We start from the raw sequence: 14,107 nt of genomic DNA on the forward strand, positions 1-14,107 counted from the left end.
GTTTTGATAGTTCTAGGTTTTTGATAGTTTCATGCTTTACATTTAGGTCTATGCCTTCAGTTAATTTTTGTGACGAGTTTAAGTTCTGTGTCTAGATCCTTTCCTTTCTATCCTCTCCCTCTATTAACCCCCTTCCCTGCCCTCAGACCCAGACCCACCCTTCCTTCCTTCCTCTTTCTTTCTTTTTTCTTTCTTTCTTTTTTCCTTCTTCTCGCTTCCTTCCTTCCTTTTCCTTTCTTTTCTTTGCCTCCCTCTCTCTCTTCCTTCTTTCTTCCTTTCTTTTCTTCCCTTCTTTCTTTCTTCACCATTGGTTGAAAAGGCTGCCCATGCTACTGTATTGCCTTTTCTGCTTTATCAAAGATCATGTGGGTCAATTTCTGGGTTCTCTATTCTATTCCATTGATCAATTTGTCTTTTCTTTCACCAAAACCATACTATCTTAATTACTAAGGCTCAAAGTCGGGTAGTAGGTATCCTCCAAATTTTTTCTTTTCCTTAAATATTGTATTAGGTATTTTGCCTCCTTATATAAACTTTTGAATTAATTGGTTGGTACCCAAAATAACTTGCTGGAACTTTGGTTGGGATTGCATTAAGTGTGTAGATCAAGTTGTAAAGACTGACAGCTTGACAATATTGAGTCTTACTATTCATGAACATAAAGTATCTCCCTATTTATTTAGTATTCTGATTTCTTTCATCAGAGTTTTATAGTTTTCCTCATCTGGGTTTTTAAAAAAAAATATTTTATTAGATACATACTTAAGTAGTTCACTTTTTGGGGGGTGCTAATATAAATGGTATTATGTTTTCAATTTCAAATTCCACTTCTTCATTGCTGATATATAAGAGAGCAATTGACTTTTTAATATTAACCTTTTATACTGTGACCTTGCTATAATCATTTATTAGTTCTAGGAGGGTTTTTGTTGTTGTTGTTTTTGTTGTTGATTCTTTCAGACATCTGCACAAGCAATCATGTTCTCTTTGAACAAAAAAAGTTTTATTTTCTTCTTTCCCACTCCATATAACTTTTATTTCCTTTTCCCCCCTTATTGCATTAGCTAGAACTTCCAGGGTGATATTGGGAAGGAGTGGTGAGAGGGATATCCTTCCCTTTCTTCTGATCTTAGTGGAAAAGCTCAGTGTGATGTTAGCTCTAAGTTTTTAATAAATATTTTTTTTTTATCAAATTGAGGAAGTTCCCCTCTATTCCAAATTTGCTGAGTTTTTATCATGATTGTGTGTTGGATTTTTTCAAATGCATTTTCTGCATCTATTGATTTAAACATATGATTTTTCTTCTTTAGCCTGTTTATATGATGAATAATTGATTTTCAAATATTGAACTGGCCTTGCAGACCTGGGATCAATCCCATTTGGTCATTGTGTATAATTCTTTCATATGTTGTGGAAATTAATTTAGTAATATTTTGTTGAGGATTTTTACACCTATGATTATGAGACATATTCATCTGCAATTTTCCTATAATGTTTTTGTCTTGTTTGGTATTAAATTAATACTGGGCTCATAATGAATTACAAAGTACTTCTCCTGCTTCTATCTTCTAGAAGAAATTATAGAGATTAGTATGATTCCTTCCTTAAATGTTTGGTAGAATTCACTAATCAACCTGTCTGGACCTGGTGGTTTCTGTTTTGGAAGATTATTAATTGTTGATTCAATTTCTTTAATAGATACAGACCTATGCAAGTTGTCTGTTTCTTATTTGTGAGTTTTTTGCGGAAGTGTCTTTTGAGGAATTGGCTAGTTTCATGTGGATTATTAAATTTATGAGTGTAGACTTGGTCATAGTATTCCTTTATTATCCTTCCGATGTCCATGAGGTCTCTAGTAATGTCTCTGTTGTCATTTCTGATGTTAGTAATTTGGGTCATCTTTTTTTGTTTCTTAATTTTCTTTGTTTCTTAATTAGCCTCAAGAGGATTATTAATTTTATCTTTTCAAAGAAGAAGCTTTTGGTTTCATTGGTTTTCTCTACTGACTTCCTCTTTTTAGTTTCACTGATTTCTGCTCTATTTGTTAATTTTTTTTTTCTAATAATCACCTTGGATTTGTTTTCCTTTTCTAATTTCTTAAGATGGATGCTTAGGTTATTGATTTTAAGTGTTTATTTCTTTCTAATATATGCTCTCAAAACAACAAATTTCCCTCTAAGCACTGTTTTCACTGCACCCCAGCAATTTTGATAAGTTGTATTTTTATAATCATTTCATAATACCAGTTCATTATATTTTAAATTTTTCTTGAGATTTTTTTTGACTCATGTGTTATTTAGAAATATGTTCTTAAATCTCCAATATTTTATTTCCAAGGTATCTTTTTATTACTGATTTCTTGTTTAATTCTATTGTGGTCTATGAGCAAACATTGTATGACTTCTATTAAATTTGCTAAGGTGCATTTTACGGCCCAGAATGTGGTCTGTTTTGATGACTATTTCATGTGAGTTTGAGAAGAATGTGTATTCTGCTGATTTTGGATCAAGTAGTCTATAGATGTCAGTTATATCCAGTTGTCAGATGGTGCTGATTTTCTGCCTGCTGTAACTCCATTTCCAATAGAGGACTGTTAATGTTTCCAGCTGCTGTAGGGCCTGAATAGCCAAAGCAATCTGGAGCAAGAAGAACAAAGCAGGAGGCATCACACTTTCTGATTTCAAACTGTATTACAGAGCTTTAGCAACCAAAGAAGTATAGTACTGGTATAAAAACAGACACTTAGACCAATGGAACAAAAGAGAAGGCCCAGAAATAAACCGATATGCTTATAGTAAATTGATCTTTGACAAGGGGGACAAGAATCACAGTGGGGAAAGAATAGTCTCTTCAATAAATGTTTTTGGGAAAACTGGATATCTACATACAAAAGAAATTGTGCCCTTATCTTATATCATACATAAAAATCAACTTAAAATGCATTAAGATTTAAGCATAAAACTGTAAAACTCCTAGAAGAAAACATAGAGAGCAAATGACTTGGCAATGCTTTCTTGGATAAGACACTAAATGCATAGGCAACAAAAGCAAAAATAGACAAATGGACTATATCAAACTAAAATGCTTCTGCACAGCAAAGGAAATCATTAGCAAAGTGAAAAGGTAACCTACAGAATGGCAGAAAATAATTTCTCAAATCATGAATCTGATAAAAGGTTAATATCCAAAATATATAAGGAACTCACATGACTCAATAGCAAAAAACCCAAAAAAACCCCTCCCCGACCAAAACCCCCAAACTATATTTTTGAAAAAAGATAAAGGAAAAGATAAAGGAAGGGAGAACAGTCTAGTTATCATTTTGGTAATTTCCATTTTTACATATACATCTCCAAAACCTCACATTATAGGATAAAAACACTTTTTGTTTAAAAGAATTTTTTTTTTTTCTTTTTAAAGAAAGACTTCTGGTGCTAGGCTCCCATGTTATGATTTTCTTATACAGGAATGGGTAAAATTACACCCCCACCAGTTTCTTCTTTGGTCTCTATTTGATAATGCCATTACTGCCCACACACATATTCTTCCTGCTTGTGCAAGCAAAAATATGATCCTAGAAATATGGAATTTTAATCCCAGGATTTAACAAAGGGCACTAGCTTTAAAAGACTTACATCTTTTTCTTGGAGTAGTGAAATGTCAGAAAAATGTGTTAATCTCTGTTTATTACTTCTTCATTCTTTATGTAAGAATGGATCAGCAATACCTGACCTCATAAGAAAGGGATCAAAATTCATGGGGATAAATAGCACTACTTGCATTATTGGAAGGAAGGGATTAGTGCAGAGTTTATTCTTTTCTCTTTGGAAAACCTAAGGTGAAATCAATAAGTGGTCTGGATCAAGGAGAGGATTTCATAGGCTCCTGGCTGACCTACCCTTCTGTCATCCCTCTCCTTGTCCCATCTAATCCCTGTGATTGAGAAACCTCTTGTTTTTTACAAAATTCCCACATTCATTTGGGATCAGATCTTTTGGGTTGCCTTTAAAGACTTCTAAATTTTCCATTTTGAAACACGGTGACTTTGATTCTGAGGGAGGCCAAGAGAATGGTTTTTCATACTGTTTCTTAGCTTTTTCTCAGGAACATAGAATTAGATTTAATTTTTTGGCAATGCTACTTCATAGGAGATATTATATTCATCTGCCAGAATGCACAAAATGTCTAATTATTTCTCTTTTTGATGGTAGCAATTGCTGTTGTTCAAGACCCAGATACAGTATTTCATTATGAGTTGCAAAATGGTTTAGATAAAATGAGATATTTAGAAAAGTCTCTGAGATGTTTAAAAATACTATGCAAATATAAAATTACATCAATTTTTGATTTTCTGAAGAAGAAGGAGGAAGTGGAAGAAGAGGAAGGGGAGGAGGAGGAGAATGGAGAAGAGAAGAAGGAGGAGAAGAAGGAGTGAGGGGAAGAGGAGGTGGGAGAGAAGATGGAGGAGGGAGAGGAGGAGGAGGGTGAGGAGAAGACCCATACAAATTGAAATTAAAAAGTAAATAGACAAAATTCCTCCTCAAAAATGTTTTGAGTTGAGAATTCTTTCATCAAGGGGACAGCAACTGAAAGATAATTTGGCTTCTGAATCAAATTTAGGCCCACTTACCCTCCTTTCCTCTTCCCAATCACCCATTTAAGGAATGTTGGAGACAGGAAGAAACCCACAGTAGGGCTGAAAATGAGAGGGGACATCATCAATACGAGTTCTGTACCATCACCCCCAACAGAACATTGATTTTAGCAGTTATGGATGAGAGTCCAGTGGGGAAGTCCCAGCACACTGCGTGGGGTGGGGGAGATCCAAGAATAGATGCACTAAAGAGGGTAAGAAGAATATTTTTACTTTGCTTTCATCACCTTCCCCCAAGGTGGCACAGTTTGGTGCCAGAGGAAACCCCCATGGCCTGTGATTTTTCCCATGAAGGGAAGTGAGAACATACTGAATGAGTGCCCCATTAAAATTTGGCTTGGTCATGTGACTTGCTTTAGCCAATAGAATACAAATGGAACTTACATACTCTTCATTTTAGCCAAAGCTTTAAGAGCCCTTGTTTGATTCAGCTATTTCTCTTTCCCCTCTTCCATGAGAATAGTTTATACTCATAACATTACATTGAGGGAAAAGCTGTTATTCCCATTTCTTTGTGAGGAATCTGAGGCCGAGAGGTTAAGTAACCCCCTCCTCACTCAGCTGGTGAGACATGGATAGTCTGAATTTGTCTCTAGGCAATGTGGCGCCTGTGTCTAGACTTAAACCACTGCACAATACTGCCTGTCTCCAACACATTCTTTTACTTCAATCATTTTAGTCTCTTCTGAAGTCCATTTTTGATGTCTTAGCTGAGGGACAAAGACAATATTTATGGTTTCCTCTCAAAAAATATCTATGCCTTCCTGTTACTAATCAATACTACTTACTTATTTCTCTCTAAGCAAAGGCGTCCTAGACCAATGGATGCGTTTTTTTCTTGAGGCCTCTCAGAATGTAAGCTATTACCAGTTATTCCTTGTTTGACTTTATATGTAATATTCACAGCTGAACACTAAGTAGATCTGTTACACATCTGTATTCTTCACATTATTTAAAATAATATAATTCTTTATGTGAACATGTAGTTAATATTTGATAAGTAAACAACAGAACAAATGATAGCTTGATTAGAGACTTTTGTTTATTTAACAAGCTTCTTTGATGTCTGTTTCACAGAGACAAACAAGTCCATTTCTTTTAAAAAGAAGTACAGGACAGGGAATCCTGCAAAATACATAGCCTAATTATGGTCCTCAAACATTGCCATGGTCTGCATCTATGGAAAAAAGAGAAACATAGGAAGTTTGTAAGATTTTCTCAGGAAGACTCCCTCAGTTGAGCCTGAGGAGCAGAGGGAGCTAGAACAGAGGTTGGCACACTTTGGCTGTGAAAGGCCACATGGTAAATATTTTGGATGTTACAGGCCATGTGGCTTCTGTCATAGCTACTCAACTTTTGAAAGCAGCTATAAAAAATAATGCAATGAGTGTGGCTCTGTTCCAATAAACACTTCATTTACAAAAATTGACTTTGGGCTAGACGTTGTCAGAAGGAAACAAGTCAGCTGTGGTGGAAAATGTTGCATAATAGTGAGAGCTATCTTATCAACAAATGAGCAAACAATGCTTATTGACTTCACTGATAATGGTGTGAATAACTGAATTTGGAGTCTACCTACAGAGTAAGTGCTCTTCTCCACAGTTTTCTGTATGAGAATGTGCCCAATGAACAGACTTGGGTGTAGGAAAAGACTTGTGGAGAATTTTAAATTTAGAAGGAAGTTTAGGGAGCATGATTCCTGTGGAATGATGGTCCTGGCATGTGACCTCTTTCCTGTGCTGCAGAAAGCAACGTACTCAACAATGGCTGACTCAACTGAAAGAATCATTGGATGAAAGGAGACCAAAAAAAAAAAAAAAAAAAATCTATAAACTGAAGCCCATATTAAGTCTGTCCACTTTACTTGTAAGAAAAGTACATCATATTAGGATTGTCAAAACTGCATAAATATACAATTGTTGAACAGGATAGTTAAAATATCTATATTCTAACACTTATTTTTCATAAACTGCTTTTCCTCATTGCATTATCATTGTATGTATATTACACTCTCTATGTCTCTAAACTCTTTGAGAGCAGTGACCAAATATTATCTTTCTTTTTAAATTTCTAAGTTTCTGACTCAATAGATATTGATAATTTTTTTCTGATAATAGTTTCTCCACTACTTATCTCAGAGCAGAGAGACAAATAGATGTACTACTGACTGAATGGACTTAAACTAGGGTCTACGGTAACAACAGGATCCATTTCGTGGCTCTGGGTTGAGATTCTATAGTTGTTTCAGTTTCCTTTGGCTTACCTGTCTCACAGTAATCATAGACTTTAACAGTCGCTGGCTTGAGGTCTCTTACTGGGATGTCTTACAGAACCATGCAGGAAAAGCTGAGTGTCTGATTTGTTACCTGAAAGGAAAAGTGGGAGTAATGATGAGTCTAGAAAGCTTCCTTCCCTCCTCGAGTAAATTATATTATTTTTTGTTCTCTGATTCTTATACACTTGTGTCTTTTATGTGAGCAAACATTTATGGATGACAAGATGAGTTTTATTTTCTTATTTTTATGTTAGAGAGAGAGAGAGAGAGAGACAGAGGGTGCACAAGCAAGGGGAGGAGCAGAGGAAGAGGGAGAATCCTAAGGAGACTCCCCACTGAGGCTGTAGCCTGATTTGGGGCTCGGTCTCACGACCCTGAGACCATGACCTGATCCACCTAGGTGCCCCAAGATGGGTTTTATATGCAACTTTGCAAACACATTACCATGAACAAAATTCCCCTGATTTTCTCCTAAACACCTGAGACAATCCATATTCTCTTGTAGTCTTCTGTATGAGATTAACTCTCTGAGCCCATGTGAATGGTTTCTAAGATGCAGAGGTACCATTTGTAATTATTGAACTATCCTTCTTATGTGCTGGATAAATTATTTCTTTTGCTTTATAGTCAGATTTGAAAATATTCATGAGGTCTAGATTTTATTTTCTCTTATATGGTGTTATATTAGAAATGTTTACACTATCATTGATCAATCACCATGTGGTATATTTGTTCTTTTGGGGGAGGTCTTCAAAATAACAGACATAATAAACCTTTTGTTCTATTGGTTTTCTACTTGAAATTTCATAGAAATACTCATTTTTCCAATTTTAACATAATTAAAGAGAGCAGAAGACTCCATGGATCTAAAAGGAGATTTCTGTTCTCTTAGAATAAAGGAACTTTCTGGAAGGGTGCTACTAATTACTGCTTTCCTCATACTACTTATTTTATAGTAGTATTTTATAGAGACCCACTTAAAAAGACCACCAATATGTATAGTGTCAGCCAAAATGTCAGAACTCTTATCTGTTCCACACGAGCGAGGACATGGTTATTCCTTACTTCCATCCTGCTCACATGGCTAGATATCTCAAGCTGAGGAAAAATCAGAAAATTTAAAAAGTTAGAAAATGAGAACAGATTGTAGTAAGGGACAATGTCCAAATGATGTCAGGGGAAGGATTCCTATAAATCATTTTCATGATTAATTAGCTGGGTTACATTAAAGACATAAAAGATGGGTGAGCGGGAAGGAATCAGATTTGGATACAGGCAACATTGTCATGTCTTGACTGTGAAAAAAATCATCTGGCTTTCTCTGAAGAGACAGAAGCCAGGTATTTTCAGATCAGGATTTCCATCATGCTTCAATATCCAAGTGACAATTAGACCCTCTGGCATCTGTGACGAATCTAGTCAGATTAACTTTATCACTGCCAACATTTTTAGAGCATTTAAGCCAATTTGGTACTTAATCATAGTCTGTCTTTCTTGGATTGTTACAGTAAAATAAAGTTTCATGCCTATGTGCTTTAAATCCCTAACTAGCCTGTGTATGGCTCCTCTTGGGTTTCTCCAGTATCACAAGAGTCCCTCAACTAGAGACAAATAAGCAACTACTAAAATGAATTTCCTGGGTTTTAGAAAAATATTTCTTGAGGCAGGATGCTATAAATAAGGCTTTGATATTGATATGGTCTTAGTTTGACGATACAGAGCATCCTTTTGTATGAGATCTATTAGACTTAAAACACACCTATCATTTTTACTGTTGGTTTCAAGGGGATAAAACTGGACACTGAATTCACATCAATAATCACTATATTGGAGACAGGATGGCTTCCTGTGTAACTGTAGTGTCAAAGGAAAAAGGAATAAGGGCTTTGTATGTGAAAGAAAGCCAGAGTCTCTCCTTCAAGACCTACCATACACATGCCTAGTTTCATGAAGTTTTCTGTAACATTATAACTCCTAGAAATCTCTGTTCCATGGACACGTATGACATTGATGTTTGGAACCCTGAATGTACATCAGATATATAGCTTACTAAAATCATAAATGTTCAAGTCTCAGTCCAAAACTATCAAATCAGAATCTTTGGAACTGAAGCTTGGTAATCTGCATTGCCAGTTTTTGGACACTCCATTTATACTATACGTTTTTATTTTTAGGTATTTCTTCTCTATTTTTTTTAAAGATTTTAATTATTTATTTGACAGAGAGAGAGAGCACGAGTAGGCAGAGAGGCAGAGAGAGAGAGAGGAGGAAGCAGGCTCCCTGCTGAGCAGAGAGCCTGATGCAGAGGTCAATCCCAGGACTCTGGGATCATGACCCGAGCCGAAGTCAGAGGCTTTAACCTACTGAGCCATACAGGCACCCTTATATCTTTTCTATTTTTAGTTATCCTGAATGCAGCATGTCTCCAGAGAAGTTCCAAAGTGTTGTGGGATCAGATAAATTCTTATGCTTTATACTTTGAATAAACCCATATTTACTAATTAGGTTGGTTGTCTGAAATAAAATTTGTTTTACAATATCAATATCATTAGCAGTAGACACATAGTATTATATGCTGTTGTGTTTTCTTAGGATTCCTATAAGTTTTTTTTTTAATTAAGGATTTTATTTATTTGAGAGAGAGAGAGAGAGAGAGAGAGCGAGAGAGCGCGCGCATGTGCGAGCAGGGGGAGGGGCAGAGGGAGACAGAATCTGAAGGAGACTCCATGTGGAGCATGGAGTCCAACGCAGGGCTGGATCTCACAACAGCAAAATCATGACCTGAACCAAGAGCTGGATGCTCATCTGACTGAGCCACCCATGAACCCCAAATTCCTATAGGTTTTTGATGGGCTATTACAGGGCAATTTTTTTATTTTACATTTAATTTATACTATTTAATATTAACATCTGCTATTTATGTATTTGATTAGAAAAATAATAAAATAGAATTTAATTATTCAGAAGAGGTAAGGAAGAATTACTTCAACCTAAAGTACAAATCTTTGTGGAAAGTAATTTTTTTTTTTTTTTTCTTTTTTACAGATTGAGAGAGAGAGAGAGAGATTACAAGTAGGCAGAGCAGCAGCCAGAGAGGGGAGGAAGTAGGCTCCCTGCCAAGCAGAGAGCCCGATACGGGGCTCGATCCCAGGACCCTGAGATCATGACCTGAGCTGAAGGCAGAGGCTTAACCCACTGAGCCACCCAGGCGCCCCGGAAAGTAATTTTTTTAAAAAAGATTTTATTAATTTATTCAACAGAGAGAGAGAGAGAGAGAGAGAGAGAGAGAGAGAGCATGAGCAGGGGGTAGGAGCAAGGAGAGAGGGAGAAGTAGGTTTGCCACTGAGCAGGAAGCCTGGTGTAGAGCTCAATCCCAGGACCTGGGATCATGATGTGAGCCGAAGGCAGTTGCTTAACGGACTAAGCCACCCTGGCGCCCGAAAGTAACTTATTCTTCAGCAATGAGTTGAACAAAAAATTTGTGTAAAAGTAGTAATTTATTAGAACATTTGAATGGTCTACATTTTTTATTTGACAGTTTAAGGTCAGACTTTTTTAAAAAATGTTTTTAAAGTTACTGAAACTTCAAGACAAAAAAATTGCTAGAGAAAAGGATCACTTTGTAATGTATATGAGGCTAACTTCATTAGTAGATATATCAATTTTAAATTATATCCACCTAATAGCATAGCTTCCAAATATATTTTTAATTACTAAAGTTTCCAGATAGCTTTTAAACTCAGGATTATGTGATTCAGTCAGAAGTCTTACTTGACATTCAGTGAGATCTGGAAGCCTGTGTGAGCTTTGGGTCCATCACAAGTATGGGGTATAGTCTGCACCTTCAAGGCAAATGGGGAGTCCTACTTCTCTGGAAGAATACTGTATCTCATGGATGTCTGTGGAACACCAAACACATCATCAGTTTCTCTCCTGACCTGGGACTCCTCACTTTTTCATCATTCAACTTTTCTGATTTGCCCTTTACTTGTCCAGGAAGGAGAGATCAGAGCTCCCCTTTCATTTGGTAAGGTTAAACTTTCCCACATAACTGGAGATGTACCTGAAGATACACACATCTGTCTCCAGTCACTGTTATAGAATATTCTCCAGGCAGCTCTGGCAATGAGACCTAATGCCACAACAGGAGGTTGTTGTTGTCCACTTGGAAATTTGTGACAAATGCCTGTGAGTTCTGGATGGTCACCTGGGCAGCTTTCCCAGTCCTGATGCAGGTGGCTGTTTCATATCTGGATAAAGTCTGGAGAGCCACCACTGTGTCCTGGAAAAGATGAGTGGAGAATCCACTTTCACAGAGTAAGTTTTTGGTAGCAGGGATTTCCCCCCAAAGTCTGTGTTGGTTACCACGAGGGGATGCTGGCTTTTTCCCCTGAAGTATACACCTACTCATTGTTTTTCCTTTTTCGCTGCCTTTCAGGCCTCATCAAAGTTATGCTACAGTTTCTGTAAATGAAATACAAGATTATTGATGTGAATTAGCCCTGCCACTTATTTTCCTTTATATTGGTTTTATCCTAAGGGATTATTCTCTCTTTCTAGAAGATGCAGCCTGCTCTTTTTCATCAATAGTCCTGTTGGCTTTATCTTTCAATGACTGGGTCAAAAAATCAAGTTAGGAAAAAGAGTGACTGGTGTTAATGTAGAGAGAAGAATGAGAGAAACTTGCTGCAAGTAGTCATATGAGACAGCTGAACTTTCCCAACCTTCTTTTCTTCTTTTATACAGCTTATTTTTCATTCTCCACACCTAATTTCTCCGAAAAACAGAAGTTTCACTAGGTCCATCCTAAATGTTGAAAGAAGATTGTAGGAGCGAAAATTCAGATTTTCTGGATGTTTAACAAGAAAGGAAAATTCCAAGAACTTCAGCTTTGAAAAAGAAGGTCAGTTTAGAGAGGAGGTCAGAAAGGAGTTCACAGGGTAGGTAGAAATGAGTGGAGAGCCTGAACAGGACTTCTTAATTATTCTATGAAGATCAAAGTGAACTCCACTTGGTCTACTTTCGTTTAAATCTTACAATTTTCTGGCTCATCTTAGCTAATTTCTTGTTGGAAGAATCCTACAGATTTAGTTTGGAGCCTAGAACACTGATTCTTCTTTTTTTTCTTTTTCAAGATTTATTTTATTTATTTGGGGGGCATGGCAAAAGGAGAGGAAGAGAGCAGACTCCCCATTAAGCATGGAGCCTGATGTGGGGCTCCATCTCACAACCCTGCCAAGAGTTAGAGGCTCAACTGACTAAGCCACCCAGGCACCTCTACAACATGGATTCTTAACCAGGGGTGATTTTACCTGGTCTTAACTGGGAGTAGGGTGTTATTGGCATCTAGTGGAGAGAGGACAGGGGTGCTGCTAAACATTGAAGAGTCCAGGACAGCCCCTCACAACTAATCATCTGACTCAAAATGTCAAGAGCATTGATATTCAAAAACCCTAGAGTGTGGCCAATGACCAACGTGTATAAACTTTAGAGAAGAATGATGTTTACGGTGAGTAGCCAAATTGACAGGATATTAACATAGTGCTTAGGGAAAAGTATTTTTGGAGAATATCTTAGATCTCTTCATATTCTCACTATCCTCAAATATCCCTAAGTAACTCTCCTAAAATGTAACAGTCTCTTCTCTTTCCTCATTAACTGTTGTGTTTTCAAGCTTCCCATGTGCCAAGTGAATCTAAAGATTGGAGAAGAATATTTGGGAACAACAGACCTGGGTGGAGGAGAAGTCCCTGTGGGAATTTTGTTGCTTTGTGATCCACTTCTCGATGCACGAGGCAGAAGTCAGCTCCTCTGAGGTCGGGGCAGGCTGGGCCGTGAGGTAAGCCAGGAGCACATAGGACATCATCTCCACCTCAGCTGAGGGAGCCAGGGGTTCGTAAAATTGCCCCACTCGTGCCCTGAGTTTCTGAGGTCGCTCCCAATGGACTGAGTTGTCTTAAGGGTAAGAAAAATGAGAAAATCCTGATTAGTAGTAGGTGATATGTGAACACATATTTGTATCATATGGAGCTAAAGAGAGTACAGAGTACAGCAAATTCACTAACTGCCATTTCCATGCTAAAGTTGGTTTAGTCCTGTGGGGAGAAGTTGAAGTGTATTGTTGGAGGAGGAAGCATAGAGCATCCTTACCAGTCTCTCAAGTGTTATTTTAACTGAGTCAGAGGAAGAGAAAAGTGACAGAGAGAGTTCTCTTATTCCTTGAGATATTTCCTGGAAACTGAAAGATAAACTGGAATATAAAACCTACCTATTGATCTCAGAGGACTTTTGTGATAATCTCTGGCAAATAGAGATAAAAACATTTGGAAAATGCTGTTACACTTCCTTTAATATGGTTTTTGGTTGTGCCTCTTTTCATCCAAGTGGGGAGACAGATATCATGTGAAATATGTATAAATTAAATTAGAGTGAGCATGGGGGGAGGGGCAGAGGCAGACACTCAAGCCGACTTCCTGCTGAGCGGGATGCCTGCCATGTGGCTCAGTTTCACAAACCTGAGCCGAAATCAAGAGTTGGAGGCTTAACTGACTGAGCCACCCAGGCACTCAAGAAGACATTTTTATAAGAGGTACTCTGATTTCACAATATACGAGTTGGCTAAGGAATTCCAGATGGGAGCTGGTTACTTTCATTTGGAATATAGTTCTTCTCTTTTCGTAGTATCAGTGTAAGCAAAAGGGGAAATTTTTTTTACCATTTGCTCTCACGTTCTTTTGTGGCTTCCTCGTCAAGAGAATTCAGTATTTCACTCTTCTTCTCTTGGTTTCCCACTAGGGCAAAAGCATAGGCCAACAACGCCTTGGTGTAGCTGTAGCTCCTACATGTCTCCTCCTTTGCTGTGTTCCAGGCAGTCTCCAGGCAGAACAGGGCATTGCGAATAACAGGGTGCTACAAAGACAAAGAGGTAAGGATGTCAAATTAGGTTAAGTAGAGGATGGAGACAACCCTGACTTGGATACTGCTCGATGGATGCCCTTTGTGGTTGCCAGCTAGCCAGGTAGACAGCCAGATATCCACGAGACTGAAATGGAAAAGATATATCAAATCTCTTAGCTTTATAGTTAAGTCTTAAAAGAATAAGGCTAGTGAGCCTGTGGTTTTCAGATTAGTTTTGGTATAGAGTCCAAGGGCATGGCTAGGCAAGCATAAGTTCCCTT

The 14,107-nt window shown here is 37.4% G+C and overlaps 1 protein-coding gene across 1 annotated transcript in view; it reads right to left on the reverse strand.

Annotated features, from left to right (window-relative positions):
• Nucleotides 1-4,627: 4,627 nt before the first annotated feature.
• Nucleotides 4,628-14,107, reverse strand: part of LOC123946341 (pregnancy zone protein-like) — a 42,731-nt gene continuing 33,251 nt past the window's right edge. The window contains 6 exon segments of the mRNA XM_046011791.1: nt 4,628-4,696; nt 6,918-7,020; nt 10,701-10,828; nt 10,993-11,211; nt 12,661-12,884; nt 13,658-13,838. Coding sequence (XP_045867747.1) covers nt 7,017-7,020; nt 10,701-10,828; nt 10,993-11,211; nt 12,661-12,884; nt 13,658-13,838 — 756 coding nt within the window. The 3' untranslated portion in view covers nt 4,628-4,696; nt 6,918-7,016.

The sequence above is a fragment of the Meles meles genome, chromosome 7 (genome assembly GCF_922984935.1).
Source record: "Meles meles chromosome 7, mMelMel3.1 paternal haplotype, whole genome shotgun sequence".
In the NCBI taxonomy this organism is placed as follows: Eukaryota; Metazoa; Chordata; class Mammalia; order Carnivora; family Mustelidae; genus Meles; species Meles meles.